The sequence below is a fragment of the Rhinoderma darwinii genome, chromosome 1, assembly GCF_050947455.1.
Source record: "Rhinoderma darwinii isolate aRhiDar2 chromosome 1, aRhiDar2.hap1, whole genome shotgun sequence".
Lineage (NCBI taxonomy): Eukaryota > Metazoa > Chordata > Amphibia > Anura > Rhinodermatidae > Rhinoderma > Rhinoderma darwinii.
In genome coordinates, this window is record NC_134687.1 from 457,575,806 (window position 1) to 457,592,680 (window position 16,875).

The 16,875-nt window shown below is 43.6% G+C and overlaps 1 protein-coding gene across 2 annotated transcripts in view; it reads left to right on the forward strand.

Moving 5' to 3' along the window:
• The window catches only part of TANGO2 (transport and golgi organization 2 homolog), a 256,910-nt gene that overhangs the window by 127,555 nt on the left and 112,480 nt on the right, over positions 1-16,875 (forward strand). For both annotated transcript variants that reach the window (XM_075832535.1, XM_075832529.1), the window contains exon 5: positions 14,876-14,990. In XM_075832535.1, the coding sequence (XP_075688650.1) occupies positions 14,876-14,990 (115 nt within the window). The remainder of the gene's footprint in view (positions 1-14,875; positions 14,991-16,875) is intronic.

A 16,875-nucleotide genomic window follows, 5' to 3' on the forward strand; every position in this document is an offset into this window, starting at 1 on the left:
TATCCCGCTGACTGGCCTACCTTCTGCTCCCTGACTGGCGAGTCTCTTCATTCAGCACATCTTTCGCTTGCATGGCTTGCCTCTTCACATTGTCTCCGACCGGGGGGTTCAGTTTACCTCTAAGTTCTGGAGAGCCCTCTGTAAACTCCTGGATGTGAGTTTGGACTTTTCATCTGCCTATCACTCTCAATCCAATGGGCAAGTTGAGAGGATCAACCAGATCATGGAAAATTATGTCCGCCACTTCATCTCTTCACAGCACGATAACTGGGTACAGCTTCTTCCATGGGCCGAGTATTCATATAACAACCACACAAGTGAGTCCACCACTTCCACTCCGTTTCACATCGTGTACAGTCAACATCCCAGAGTCCCTCTTCCTGTGTCGACTTCATCTCAGGTTCCCGCTGCTGACTCTGCATATGGGGACTTCCTGCAAATCTGGCAACAGACCCGGTCCTCTATTTTGCTGGCAGTAGATCGCATGAAGCGAAAGGCAGATACTAGGAGAAGAGAGCCGCCTCAGTATCTTCCGGGGACTAAAGTCTGGCTGTCCTCTCGGAACATTCGCTTGAGGGTGCCCTCATACAAGTTCGCTCCCAGGTTCCTTGGTCCTTTCGAGGTCCTGCAACAAATTAACCCTGTCTCCTATAAGCTGCGGCTGCCTCCTACCCTCAGAATCCCTAGCTCCTTTCATGTGTCCCTCCTGAAACCAGTGGTCCTGAACTGCTATAGCAAGACCTCTAGTCCCACAGTTGCTCCCAGCGGTCCTTCTGATGCATTTGAGGTAAAGGAGATCCTGGACCGCAAGAGAGTAGGAGGAAGGACTTTCTATTTGGTGGACTGGAGAGGGTTTGGTCCTGAGGAGAGGTCCTGGGAGCCAGAAGAGAACCTCAGTGCTCCTGCTCTCATTAAAAAGTTCCTCTCCCGCTCTGGTCCCAAGAAGAGGGGGCGTAAGAGGGGGGATGCTGTAACGTCCATGGCCACGGTCCGTCGGGTTTACTCACCCCCCCCCCGACGCCCGCAGCCATGGATCCGTGAGCGCTGGTCCCTGTCTCCTTCCTAGGAGACGCCAGCGCTCGCTTCCGCTCCGTCCTGCTGTGTCCCGTAGGGCCTTAAAGGGCCAGCGCGCGCACAAATTATTCGTCATCATCAACTGCCCTGATTTCCTGGTCTATAAGAAAGGTGGTGGGTATATAGAATGTCTTTTAATAAATAAATTACATTTACAACACCTTAGATGCCTTGCTTATACTATGCTGTTCGACCTCAACTAAAGTCCCTTTTCGTTTCAATAGTTTTTTATTAGTTTTTGCAAAAAAACAGAACAACATTTTCGCATTTAAACTTTGCGATATCATTGGTACAATCCATCATCTCTACATAGAGAGCAAGAATTAAGGCACTCGTGATTGGAGAGATGTCATTGTGTCATAACATAAAAAAGAACAGAAAAAGAATAAACAGGCAAAGAAGAACATGTAAGCCACATATATCATCTTGGCAGATCTTAATACCCCATATTGGGGAAAGACAATGACCTCGAGGCCAAATGCACAATCGTGTTATGCATTGTAGTACACACTAGTTGACCATGGATTCCATATTGCTGAGAATTTGTGGAACGAGGAGTTACCCAAGGAGATGATTTTTTCATATGCATATGTCGTATTGATAAATGTAATCAGTTCTCCTAATAGCGGGGCAGCAATCTCCTTCCAATGGCGAGTCACCACCAGTTTGGCCATGACTAAGATTTTGCAAATCAAGCATCTTAGCGCTACAGGTATTGCATCCATTTCTATAAACAACAGGGCCATCTGGGGGGATTGTGCAATATGACATTTGGAGACTATGGACACAAGATCAAAAACCTGAGACCAGTACTGAATGAGTGTAGGGCATGCCCACAGCGTATGATAAAGAGTGCCAATGTGGCCACAGCTTCTCCAGCATAAAAGTGATGACTCAGGGAACATTTTGTGTAGTCTATCAGGGGTGTAGTACCACCGTAGTGAGGTCTTTATAGCAGCTTCTACGTGTTGGATACAGGGTAATGCTTTGTAAATTAATTTAAATGCAGACACCCAGGCTTCTTCTGAAAAAGAGCAGTTCAATTCTCTTTCCCATAGCCGCATGGGATGCGTTTTGGTGAAGAGTGAGTGTGAATGTAGTAAGTTATACACAAATCTCAGGCCCTTGCTACGTTTAGAAAGATACCTAAACATTTTAAAAAGACATACAGCATCAAAATTGTTATAAGTCGCAACACAATCTCTAACCTGGAGATATTTAAAGAAATCTGAGACAGGAATAGAATATTGACACACGAGATGTTCAAAGCTCACCAAGCAATTATCTTTAAACAAGTGAGATACATTAGTAATGCCTTTCAGGGACCATGAAGACAGTGGTAAGTTGGGAACAATCAGTGAAAAAATATCAATGGGAATGTACGACTTTAATAGTGGGATTTGTTCAGTAGATGTGCGGTGTAAGTAGGACCAACACTGTAGGGTTGCCTGAGTTAGTGGAGATATTGAACGAATCGACGGAATATCCCAGAATGTCAAAAACAAGGCGGTTTTTAAGCTTATCGGAGATATGTATGATGATTCAATTTGAAGCCAATGGATATCTTGATTATCATGCCACCAATCCATAGTCTGTGCCACTAGGGTGGCAGTATAGTAGCTATGTATGTTTGGGACACTCAGTCCACCTAACTTTCTGTCACGGGACAAGATATGTCGGGAGGTTCTGGGTTTACATCCAGACCAAACAAAGCGGGATAGTGTTTTTTGTGCCGTCACAAAGAACTTGGAGGGCAAGCTGATTGGGAGGGTGCGAAATAGGTATAATAATCTGGGTAAAAGAAGCCTTTTGTATGCCGCTATGCGTCCTATCCATGACGTGTCGTGTTGGAGAAGTCTGTCAGATTCTGTATGTATGGATTGAAGTAGGGGTTCATAGTTGACTTTGTATAGGTCACGGAAGGAGGGAGAGATGATAATGCCTAAGTATTGAATGCCATCTATTCTCCAGTCAAATGCGTATTTCGATTTCAGAAAATACAATGTGTCGGAATCTAAGTGTAGGGGTAGCATCTGGGATTTCTGGGTGTTTAGCTTATAATAGGAGAGTTTGCCAAAGGATTTAATAACATCCATAACCGATTCAAGTGAACTAACAGGCTGAGAAAGGGACAAAATGATATCATCCGCATACAATGAGATAGTATGCACTCTGTTACCAATTTTTATACCATGAATTAAGCTATGTTTTTTGATGTGCTGGGCCAGGGGTTCCATAGAGAGGATGAATATTATTGGGGACAGGGGACAGCCCTGACAGGTACCATTAGAGATATCAAAATCCCGAGAGAGGACACCATTGGTGTACACTCTGGCCGACGGAGCAGAATACAGAGCCTGAATAGCAGTCAGGATGTCACCATCCAACCCCATTTTCTATAGGGTTGAAAAGGCATATGTCCAATTAATACGGTCAAACGCCTTTTCTGCGTCCAGTGCTAGAAGCGTCGCCCGCTCTTTAGTTGATTCCAGATGGTGTAGTAGATTCAAGACCCGACGGGTGTTGTCGGATGCTTGTCTGCCTTTGATGAAACCGACTTGGTCACTGCTTATCAGGGTGGCTAACATAGGAGTGAGTCTATTGACTATCAACTTTGCGTAGAGTTTAAGATCGGCATTAAGCAATGAGGCCGGAAGTTTTGAGGTGCGTCAGTAGCTTTCCCTGGTTTGGGTAGTGTGACAATTAGTGCCGCTTGGTTTTCCCTAGGGAATGAACCGCAGGCCATGGCTTGTTGGAAAAATCTACTCAAATATGGTACTAGTTGGGTAGCAAAGTTTTTATAATATAAGGTAGTGACTCCGTCAGGACCAGGGGCTTTCCCTTGTGGAAGGGATTGTATGATTTTTAAAATTTCTGATTCGGTGATAGGGGCGTTTAGTGTCTGAAGTTGCGTTGGGGTGAGACTAGGTAGAGAGGCAGATTGGAGGAAATCTTGTATATCAGAGGGGATTGGCCGCTCGACAAAAGGATCATCTCTAATATTATACAAGGAGGAGTAATATTTACGGAACTGTTCAGCTATGTCCCTAGGATCTACAATTTTGGCTTGAGACTGAGGATTCCGGAGGTATGGAATTCTGGATTTCTGGTGCTGGAGTTTGAGGCGCGCTGCTAATAGTTTCCCTGCCTTATTATTTTGGGAATAGTATTTCGCTTTAGTTTTTCTAAGGGATTTTTCATACTCTGACAGCAGACACAATCTGAGACGTTGTCTTAGAAGTAGGAGCTGAGACGCTTGGGCGTCTGTGGGAGCAACTTTGTTTTTTGCGTCTAAGCATCGGATTTCCTCCGTCAGGCCCAAGACCTCCGCTACCTTTTTGTTTTTTAACCATATGGCCCAGTCTGATAAAGGTGCCTCTAATGTAGGCCTTGTGGGCGTTCCATAGGGCTGCAATTCCGATGTGTTTGTGCTTCCTTGAGAGTCAGGGTGAGAGGAGCGTGATCTGACCAACAGACGTCACCAATAGTCGTGGACTCAGCTAGGAAAATAGTTTCCTTGTCTACTAGGAACATGTCTAGTCTGGCATAACTATTGTGTACCTGAGAATGATGAGTGAAATCCCTCTCCGAGCTGTGTTGCATGTGCCAAATGTCGTGTATTTCTTCCTTCCAGAGCAAATCACCTATGACGGCATGTGAATGGCGGGATTGCGAGGTTGAGTCCAACTCCGCGTCCATTACAGAATTGAAGTCCCCACACAAGACCAGTCTACCCTGTTTGTGTTTAGAAATTAGGCGTGTCATCTTGTGTAAGAACTTCAATTGGTGACGATTAGGGGCGTATATTGTAACTATGGTATATTGGACATTGTTAATAGAGCACCGCAAGATAATATATCGGCCATTGGGATCAGTTAATAGCTCAGACATTTGGAAAGCGACCGTGTTTTTCACAGCCAACAACACACCCCTAGTTTTGGTTGAGTGATGAGATTGAAAAACGTGGGGGAATGCAGGATGTTTCAGGCGAACGGCATCCTTTTCTAATAAATGCGTCTCTTGCACACAGAGGACGTCACAGGAGATTTTAAGGGCTGCTTTCCACATAGTAGAGCGTTTATATGGGTTGTTCAAGCCATTAACGTTAATGGAAGCAAATTTAAGCGCCATGACTATGTAAGGTGTGTTGTTGCTTGCGGACACATGAAAAGAACCGTGTATCGAATTGGGTGAACAGGAGTACATACCAATGCATTACAGAATTCATCAAGGAAAAGGCATTATGGAAAAACATATAGCTACCTCGGCAGGTCTGCAGATATGTGGCAAAACAGGACAAACCAAAACAAAAGAAAAATGTACATTAAAGGAAATGTGTCTGAACACCGGCTGTGTTCAGGACAATAATGGGGGAAAACAGTCATCTTGAAAACCGGTACAGTGGACGGCAGTGCATCCTAGTAAGCGAACCACCTCAACGCCGTGGACGATTGCGTGACCGGACCATGTGCCATTCCTCTGCAACAGGAGGGGGAGCACCTTTCGGCGTATTCTCCATCAATATGACCCGAATATTCCACAGGAGAAGGAGAGAGATGCCATCTTGTACGGATCTGATGATGTGTAAGGAGTCGTTCTTGTGGACGAGCAGGCGCACAGGAAATCCCCATCTGTAGAGAATTTTATTGTCTCTGAGTGCAGAGGTGATTGGCGCAAATTGCCTCCGTAGTTGCAACGTGGCCGCTGAAAGATCTGCATAGACGGAGACCATCCGGTATTGTGCGGGGGACGCTTCTTTCTTCCTAGATGCAGACATGAACGAGTCCTTTAATGTGGTAGAAATGAAAGCGGGCTAGCACGTCCCGCGGTACATTGTCGGACAGGTGTTTCGGCTTTGGAAGCCTATGTGCTCTATCAATGATGAGGTCCCTGGGGGAGCAATCAGGCAGTAGAGCTTTTATGAAATCCTGTATATAAAGGGTTAAATCTTTGGTAGCAACGTCCTCAGGAACTGCTCTGAATTTAACGTTGTTCCGACGTGATCTATCCTCCAAATTAGCGACCTTAGCTTGTAAATGAGAAAGATCTGTCTCAAGATCATAGTGGGCATCAATGAGCTCGTTATGGGATGTAGTGAGCACCCCCATTTTCGATTCCACATGCTGAACTCTGTCTTCTACTGCCTGAAGTGAGTCAGATATGGGTTTGAGCAGCTGGGCAAACCTAGAATGTATGGATTGTTGTAGGGCCTGCAACATGTTTTTGAGCGTGTGCTCAGTGATAGGGTCGGTGGAGGAGGGTGCATTAGCAAGTGTGTCTCCCGGTATTGGAGGGTCAGGAGTCAGTGATAGTATGCCCTACCTGGTCCTTGACGAGGAGAGGAGGAGATCGGGATGGAGCCCATGTTACAGGGCGTCTGGAGCTGCAAGGAGAGGAGGGCTGTGAGGAGATGCCCCGTGTAGTTGTGCCAAGATGGCGGCTCCGGAGGTCCGGCGCCGAGATGTCTGCCTGTGCAAGCTGTGTCGGGCTCTGCGGGCTTGTTGTTGCTCCCGTCGGTGGCAGAGCAGGGACCGAGCTGCTGCGTCGAGGAGGAGCAGAGGTGAGGTAGGATGGTGAGCCCGGGTCGGACGTCAGGGATCCTGCGCGCGGGCTCCCTCCAGCGCCATCTTGATCTGCTGGGCGGCTGTGAGGTAGGTAGAAGTCCGGGATTTTGGCCGGTTTGGCCGCCGATTTTTGCTTCCTGGGCATCCTGGATATAGTGGAATGTGATCAGGGGCACAGGTAGGTGCCAGCAGGGTGTTTGGGGGTGGTATGGCGGTGGTATGTCGCTGTGGGCCGGTGATGCAGTGAGGAGCCGAGCTCTCAAGCAGCCATTCACTCCGGCAGCCAAGCCACGCCCCCCAACTAAAGTCCCTTTTAAACGGGCCAATTATCGGGCAAATTGAGCATTTGCAAACAAGGCAACGATCAGCCGAAGAACGAGCAAACGCTCGTTTATCAGCTGATTGGATCATTTCTGCTGCAAGAAATGTTATCGTTGTCTGCAACACATCTCTCTGTGTAAACAGGGAGACTTGCTGCCGACATGATAGAAATGTATGGGGAGGAGTAGCTATTGTGGTATCGAATGCTCGTCCCCATACATAGCTCCTTGTGGAAGGAGCAAACGAGCGCCGATTTAATGAGCGGTCTCGTAGGTCAACGCTTGTATACACAGCCCAGTCAGCTCCTGTAAGAGGACACTTAGGCCTCATGCCCTCTTCAGGTTTTTTTTGTCAGGGTGCTATCCGTTGTTTTAACTGATAGCACCCTGACACATTAATTTCCATGGGGCCATGCACACTTCCGTTGTTTTAACGGAACCGTGCGGCCATTCCATCAAAAATAGGACAGGTCCTACTTCTGTCCATTTTTGACGGAACAGTCTCGGCCTTTTCATTGATTTCGTTTGTGAAACAACGGACTGCACACGGAAGCCATCCGTGTGCGGTCCGTGTTTCACGGAACCATCATTAGCGGCCGTACGACGGCCGACGGAAGTGTGCACGCAGCCTTAGAGTGGATTGATACGAACCTGCTGATACAAGGGCAGGTTAAAACACCGGTGCCCAGCAGGATGCAGACAAGCCATAATGTTATATGGAAGGAGATCGCACAAGTGCAAAATACGAATGAACACTCTGGGGTGGCTGCTTGCTATTATAATTGGCCACAGGATAAGGCTTTGGATTGGGGTGAGTTATGGTCCTTTATACCTGCCATTTTTGGCTGTAGAAATGAGCTCCGATCAATGAGAAAACAAGGAGATATGATCAGTAATGTATGGGGAAGAGCGATCGTTACTACGATCACTCGTCCCCATGCATTTCTATCATGTCGGCAGCACGTCTCCCTGATATTATTTTATGCTGCGTAAACTATACAATCAGCAGATGAACAAGCGTTTTTATATGAACGCACATTTTCCCGATATTTGCCCTTTGTAAAATGGCGTTTAGCTACTAAAAATATGTTTGAGATTTGTCCAACATCTAATGCTTGAATATTTTAGACATGGTACCATCAAAAGTGGAGTTATATCTAAAAAGGATTCAAAGGGGGTTTCAGGCTATGCATAAAACCGCAAAACAGAAGTGTATAGCACACAGGAACCATCCAGCTAAATTAACTTTACTTTATTTCATGGAAGAGTGATCAAATCCATACGCAATCCTTCTTATATGCTTAGTAAGGGCTTCGTGTAAGCAAGATTGTATATGAAATTTATTTTTCTTTCATGAAATAAAGTTTGTTTAACGAGAGAGTTCCTGTGTGCTCGGCTCTTCCTTTCATTTTTACAAGTTGGCTTGTACCAAGTGAAGCTACACACAATCATTTCTGCAGTGGTGAGCGGACATGATATTTTTAACAAACTATCCAATAGACTTTTTTGTTATTGGAACGAACAAATATGATAAATGATAAAAGGTTACTAGATTTCCCCAGAAATTTTTTTGGGGTGAATTATCATTTACCTGTAATGATTTAACCATAATGCAGATCCCCAGAGAAAAAAATTACAGCTTAAAATCTTTCTAATTAAGGCATCAAACATTGATGAAAATCTATCAGAAGGAATGAACGATTTATCAGCCATATTATCTATATTTAGCACAGCCAAACTCTTATCTGTAACTATTGGATGTGAACATAAACAACCCTGTCAGGCGTCCTGTCCTGGAGTCTGTGAGCCATCAATCAGGCTGGGTTGTCTTGTACAATAAACAATTAGATAAATTTAATTCTTTTCAAGTGTAAAGGTTACCAGTTTTAGGAAAAATTGAATCTGTCAGATTAAATCAATTGAACCAACAGAAAACAAAACATCACAAAAGGACTTTAAATCTACATCATATCAAATCATAGGCTGAACTCTGGTCATCCTATACAAACAAGCACTGCATGATGAGACCTTCTGACCTGCTACGTTTCAAGGTACATTACCATCATGTATTTCGGTGGGAGAGAACATGTAACGGACTTCGGGTTGACAGGTGTAAAATATTACTATAAAAGCATCATTGTTTCTCACTTTATTTGGAGGTGCCTGACAAGTACATTTATCTTCATGTGTGAAACGTTAAAAATATAACCGTGTTTAGCTGAGCAGCCATTTGATAAACTGTTTGGATATTGGTTAGTTTAGGATTACAACTTGAAAATACAACACCTTTTCATTTGTCAATTTAAAGAGGCTCGGTCACCAGATTATCAAATCCCTATCTCCTATTACATGTGATTGGTGCTGCAATGTAGATTACAGTAACGTTTTTTGTTTTTTTTAAAACGATCATTTTTGGCCAAGTTATGAGCAATTTTATATTTATGCAAATGAGCCTTTCTAATGGACAACTGGGCGAGTTTTCTTATTTCCAACTGGGCGTGTCTTGTGTTTGTAACATCTGGGCGTGTTTACTTGTTTTACTAGCTGGGTGTTGTGAATAGAAGTGTTTGTCAGCATCATATGTCAGCATCATACACTTCTATTCACAACGCCCAGCTAGTAAAACAAGTAAACACAATACACGCCCAGTTGTCCATTAGAAAGGCTCATTTGCATAAATATAAAATAGCTCATAACTTGGCCAAAAATGATCGTTTTTAAAAAAACAAAAACTTTACTGTTCTCTACATTGCAGCGCCGATCACATGCAATAGGAGATAGGGATTTGATAATCTGGTGACAGAGCCTCTTTAAGTGATTCATCGTTCTAGGATGTAACAGGCAATAGCTACTGAGAACATGCAGACGTTGCAAAAATACCTCGAAGAATGTTTTTTTCTGTGACTCTTAACTTTAAAGACCCTAGATTTATTTTTAAGCAGCAAATTGCAATTTAAAAAAACAGGGATTACATGCCTTTTAATGAGTTTACCCCTAGACCTTTTATATTTTCTGAAAGCAGGCATCCTAAAGTATTTAAAATTCCATCCTAGTGGTTTATGGCCGTGATGATCTTCATGCAACTTTGTGACAAACCACGATTGTTTGTGGGGAAAAAAACTAAATTAAATTTCATTGTGAATAAATCTAGTATACACGCAGATATTTCCACACAAAATACACTGTAAATATTATAGATCAAGGTATGCAAAATTAAAATGCATCGCACGTTTATATTTCCAAGAGCTTTCACACAAATGCTGAAACATCAGGCATGCAACATCTGGTCCCCTACAAATTTGATTAAAAAAAATTATTGGACATCTCAAACATATACTATACTGCCAAACTCTACATTTTTGAGAGCGCACACAAAATGCCATCTTTTAAAAATAGAATTCCATAATACACTCACAATGGTTTTCTTGCATCAACTTTACATCAAACCATTATTTTAAAAGAACTATAAACCTTTAAGTGAATGATAAAAGTAAATCAGAGATATAGTGCCTTGCATTACAACCTGGAATTAAAATGGATTTTAAATGTGATTTTATGTAATGGACCTCACAAAGTAGTCTGAATTGTTAGTGGAATTAAAAAACAAAAAATATATCGTGTAAAAAAATAAAAACAAACAAAGTTTTCAATTCATATGTATTCACCCCCTTTGCTATTAAACCCCTAAATAAGGTCTGATCAAACCAATTACCTTCAGAAGTCAAATTTGTTGAATAAGGTCCTCCTGTGTGCAAACAAAGTGTCACATGACCTGTCACATGAAGTCAGTATAAATACACCTGCTCTGAAAGGCTCCTGAGTTGGCAACACCACTAAGCAAGCAACATGCAGACCAAGGACCAAACCAGTCAGAGATAAAATTGTGACGTAAGAATCGGCACAGATCGAAGAATCTGTCCATAGGATCACTATAAGGCTGGATTCACACGAGCACATTACGTCTGTAATGGACGGAATGTATTCCGGCCGCTAATCCCGGACCGAACACACTGCAGGGAGCCGGGCTCCTAGCATCATAGTTATGTATGATGCTAGGAGTCCCTGCCTTTCCGTGGAACTACTGTCTCGTACTGAAAACATGATTACAGTACGGGACAGTTGTCCTGCAGCGAGGAATGAATACCTATGGTTTTCATTTGTTTCAGTCACTGCTCCGCACTGATGGAAAGCTCAGACAGAACGTCAGAATAAAGCCCTGACGCATATGTGAACGATGCCCAAGCCTTACATTCTACAGAGTGGGGCTTTATAGAAGAGTGGCCAGAAAAAAAAACATTGCTCAGAGAAAAACAAAAGGAAAATACATTTTGTGTTTGCCTTTGTCAAACCGCAGGTGAAATAGTTTTCAAACACATGGAAGAAGGTTTTCTGGTCAGATTAGATTGAAATGTAACTTTTTGGCCTTCATGGGAAACTCTTTGTGTGACGCATACCCCGCGTCCAATCACCCAAAAAACACCATTCCCACAGTGAAGCATGTTGGCAGGGACTGGAAAACTGGTCTTGGGTTGAAGGAAAGATAGATGGCAGTAAATACAGGGCGATTCTGAGGAAAACCTGTTTAAGTCTGCAAAAGATTTGAGACTGGGATAAAGGTTCACCTTCCATCAGGACAGTGGCCCTAAACATAGCGCTAAAGCTACACTTTTTTGGTTTAAGTGGAAACAGTTAAATTTCTTGGAACGGCCTAGTCACAGACCAGACCTTAATCCAATTGATAATTTGTGGCATGACTTGAAAACTTCTATACACCAATGCAACCCATCTAACTTGAGGTAGTTGGAGCAGTTTGCCTGAAAGAATAGGCAAAAATCCCAGTTTATAGATGTGCTAAGCTAATGGAGACATACCCCAATAGACTATAATCTGTACTTGCCTCAAATTGCGACTCTACAAAATACTGACTCAGGGGGTTAATACTTCTGCACTTTAAAATTCTGCGTCTCAGTAAAAAATATTTTGCACCGTCGAAGTGGTAGACATATTGTGTAAATCAAACGGTACAACCCCCCCCCCCCCCCCCAAAATAAATAAATCAAAAATAAATTTTAATTTGAGTTGTAATGTAACAAAACAGAAAAAACACCAAGGTGGTGAATACATTTGCAAGGCAGTGTAAATGTGCAAACTGTAGAAGGGGTAGGCTACTGCTGCAGCCAGTTGTCTTCACTAGACAAAGAATTGTGAGGGGGCGGAGCGAGGAAAATGGCTGATTTCCTGGAACACATACTAGTATATAGGAATTCTTTACATATCTTTCCATATTAATTGCAGTATAAGACAAAAAAAGGATAGAAGATTAAGGGAGGAAGTGCTGGGATATTGTTTTATTTTCCTGTACCTCTTCTATGTTTAGTGTTCAATTACATAAAAAAATCTATACATATTAACATTTGTCACTATAAATCTGACCCTAGCAACCCCTTGACACATGATATGGCTCCTTGATAAATATTCGGAATTCATAGATACCATGGAAACAGTGGTACAGCTATTTCTCCAAAGTGTCCCAGAAAGCCATTTTTTCAACAGGACAACGCCAGACAGAATGTTACTCGTGCTACTGTGAGCAGCCTGCCTGGCCTAAACTAGCTACCATGACCTGCATTGTCTCTGGATTTGTCTCCTATCGGGCACATCTGGGACGTCATTGGTCGGCAATTGCAAAGGGAGGTGCCAGCAGTCAATCTTGATGATTTGCGTGCTCAAGTGCATTTTAGCGTGGCATAAAATTTTCCAGACAACCATTAATAACCTCTTCGATAGCATGCCAAGGCGTGTAAGCGTGTGTATTTCTGCCCGTGGCGCTCATACTCGATACTGAATAAATCAAAATGTTTGGAATACATTAATTCCATTTTTTTATCATTTGCATATCAGTACATGTTTATCGATCCTGTGATTTCCACAATTCCAAAACTTTTCCTTATTGGTTTTGCAATTCCAATGTTGAGGAATGTGTGACAGTCAGAGCACATATCCTCTCCTGTATCAAACCTCTGGGAATCAATACCACTGTGCCTCAAACTACTAGTCACTTTCTGCATGCTCTCACTTGTAATTTCCACTAACCATTCCTGTTTACAATTCTCACTTCCCAAATCAATAAAAAAAAAAATATTTGTTTCTTTTATTGTGCCCCAACACATTTCTGCAAGCGTTAATACGCATCTCATACTTGCTCAATATTAAAGTAAAGCTCAACCTTTGAATAACCTTGCATTTATAGTCGTACTTTCTAGTTTTCACGCCAGACGGCCCCCATAGAGCTCAATGGATCAGTTTTTTTAAAAACTGATCCTAGCAAAGAGGACTCCCAGGGCACAGCGCTACTTTAAGCGCAGGGTAGTCCTTGATGTCACTGCCGGAATCCCAGGCCAGAGCGTCGGCAACTCTCTGGCCGGAGATTCCACTCCTAGAGAGAGCCTCTCACATCACTGTCCCTATATGGACAGTGACATCAGGGGATCCTATTAGAGCGGAATCCGCGACCACAGTGTTGTCGACACTCTGGCCGGTGATTCCGCTCCTGGAAGAGCCCCTGGCGTAACTATCCATATATGGACAGTGACGTCAGAGGATCCTCCTGGAGCGGAAACCCCGGCCAGAGTGTTGCCGACGCTCTAGCTGTGGATTCCACTCCTAGAGGGAGCACCAATGGAGGGGGGGGGGGGGTGTCTGATGCTATCTACAGGGGGGGGTGTCTGGCGCTAACTACAGGGGGGTGTCTGGTGCAATCTACAGAGTAGGGTGACTGGTGGCACTATCTACAGAGTAGGTTGTCTGCTAGCGCTAACTACAGGGTAGGGTGTCTTGCGGTGCTATCTACAGGGGAGGGTGTCTGGCGGCGCTATCTACAGGGGAGGGTGTCTGGCGGCGCTATCTACAGGGGAGGGTGTCTGGTGGCGTTCTCTCCAGGGGAGGGTGTCTGGCGGTGCTATCTACATATCTACAGGGGAGGGTGTCGTGTGGCGCTATTTACTGGGGGTGTCGTATGGCGCGATCTTTAAGGGGGTGTTGCACAACGGTATCTACATGGGCACTGTGGCACTATATGGCCACTTTCTAGAGAGGACACTGGTGCTATCTACATGGGTAGTGTGTGTGTCTTATTATCTATGTGGGCACTGTGGCACTATCTACGTGGGCGCTGCCACTCTATGTGGGCACTATGGCACCATGGGCACTGACACTATGTGGGCACTGGCATTATCTATATGGACACTATCTACAGTGGGCGCTGTGACACGATCTTCAGGGTCATTGCGGCACTATCTTCATGGGCACTGGTGTTTTCACAGGGTTTGGACAAAAAAAAACAGACAAATTAAATCATCAGTTTTTTTTTTAACAGCCATGAAAAATGCACGGAAAACGGATAACAAATGGCTATTAAAAACGGACAGACGGACTGGAAATGGATGAAAATTTGGAGACCCACTGATGCAAAATGGCCATGAAAAACTGACAGTTGATCAGTTGTTAATGGCAATTTTTTTTCGCTGTCATGTGAATGTAGCCTAAGGCATATGGCCACCTTTTTTCATGTTTCTCTTGTTTGGGCTACTGTTTTTTTTGTTTTTTTTTCTCTTTGAATATGTTCCAAACTCATAAAACTATGTGCCAGAATATTGTTGTGCACCCTGCATGAGCTTTTCTGAAGGACATTACTTTCACCAAATGTACATACGCCATCCATTTATTCAATTTGGAGTACATCACACACAAACTTATGTCAAAATGACACTTTTTATATTTAAAAAAACAAACAATAAAACGTGATTTCATCAGTAGATCTCAAACATATATTCACATTCAACTGTATGTTCAATGCTTTATTTGATAAACTTACAATCCCAGTGAATAGTAATTGTGTGGTTTTTCTTCTCCACTCAGGTGCCCTGGTGGCCAACTTCCTGACTTCCGATCTTGATAGCTTTTCATACTTGAAGAAGATATCTGCTGAGGGACATCTTTACAATGCATTTAACTTGGTTGCAGCAGATTTTAGGTTAGTCCAGATTCATCATGACATTTAATCAATAAATAATCAAACTCGTAAAATATGAATACATTACTACTACTACTACTAATAACCACTACTACTACTATAATTTTTATTAATATTAATGTTTTTATGCAATGTTCAAAAAGTGTCATCTGTAGCCATAGCTTCTGAGCATTTCCATGTGCCAAAACAGCAGTTTATGACCACATATGGGGTATACCCGTTCTCAGGAGAAATTGCCTAACAATTTTCAGTGTGCTTTAAAATATTTCATTTCCTTGAGGAATTCAAGAGATAAACTTACACATGAACGTATTTTTGCGGCCGCAATACACCCGCGAATCTGCGGGTGAATTGCGGCCCCATTCATTTCAATGGGGCCATGCACACGACCGTGGTTTCCACAGTCCGTGCGTTGCCCAGGACCGCAAAAAGATAGGACGTGTCTTATTACGGCCGTATTTTGCGGTCCAGGCTCATAGAAATGAATGCACGCGGCCATGTCCACTGCCCGCGATTTGCGGACGGCCTGTGGGTGACACTCCGCGGCCGTCTTGAGCCGCAAATTATGGCCGTGCACAGCACTACGGTCGTGTGCATGAGGCCTAAAGCTACATATTATTGGAAAAATAGCTCCTAATTCTAATTAATTCTGTGAAACTTCTGTGGGGTCAAAATGCTCACTGCACACCTAGATAAATTCCTTGGGAATGTGGTTTTCAAAATAGGGTGTTGTTTCTTGTGTTTTGCCGCCTCCTTTGGACTCTTCAAACACTAAATGGTGCATGGTAAACATCCTAATAAAAAGGAGCCCCCAAAATCCACAAAGTGCACACTAGGGCTGCATATGTGATAAAAAAACTGTAAGTGGCCGGCCCGGGAGGCAATGTGAGCACAAAAAGCTAGAATGGGGTTTAGGGGGCCCCGTTCTAGAGATAGATGCTGGTCCCAGAGTTGGGACCCGCATCTATCTGACTTTTATGACATATCCTGTGGATATCCAAAGAAGTAGTAGGACAACAGCACACGTCTTCAAATCAGCAAAGTGGTTTTATTGTCAAGACATCCACAAACGACAAGCAACGTTTCGACCCATAGTGAGTGAAGGGTCTTTGACAAAGACCCTTCACTCACTATGGGTCGAAACGTTGCTTGTCGTTTGTGGATGTCTTGACAATAAAACCACTTTGCTGATTTGAAGACGTGTGCTGTTGTCCTACTACTTCTTTGGATATACATCGTGCTTGAGTGGGTTTGCCTGGCTTGACAGCGTGCACCGCACCATACTCGGGACTAGTGCTGCTTCAAAAATCTCCTTTTTTCTGATATCCTGTGGATATGTCATAAATGTCCCTCATGGGAAAACCCCTTTAACTAAAGTCTATACTTATCCCATTCTCCCTGGCATTGACATAGCGACAGCTTCTTTTCTTCCGGGCTGTTCTCTGTGTACCCCGGCCTCCTGGGATGCTTGTGACTGCTGCAGCCAATCACAGGCTGCAGCGGTCACATGGACTTCAGTGTCATCACAGGAGGCTGGGCTTGCTCAGAGAAAAGAGGGATATGTCGCTAATAGCAACACCAGTGAGGTAAGTATTGGCTTTTTTTTTTTTTTTTCACCTCTATTTTCAGCAGCGGTCATTCCGGACGAAAATCTGCACCACATTTTGGTCGCGGGTTCTAGGTCGAATACGCAGTGTAGTTTTACGCAGTGTATCTGACCTGTTGGAACATACCCTTACACAGGCCGTTGCTCTACTGTAGAGGGACAAACTATCGTTAATACGATTGTTCTGTTCCCATCATTGTTGGCAGCACATCCCCAGTTTACACAGGGAGATGTGCAGCCGAGAACAATGATTTTATAGGCTGCATTTGTTGGCTGACT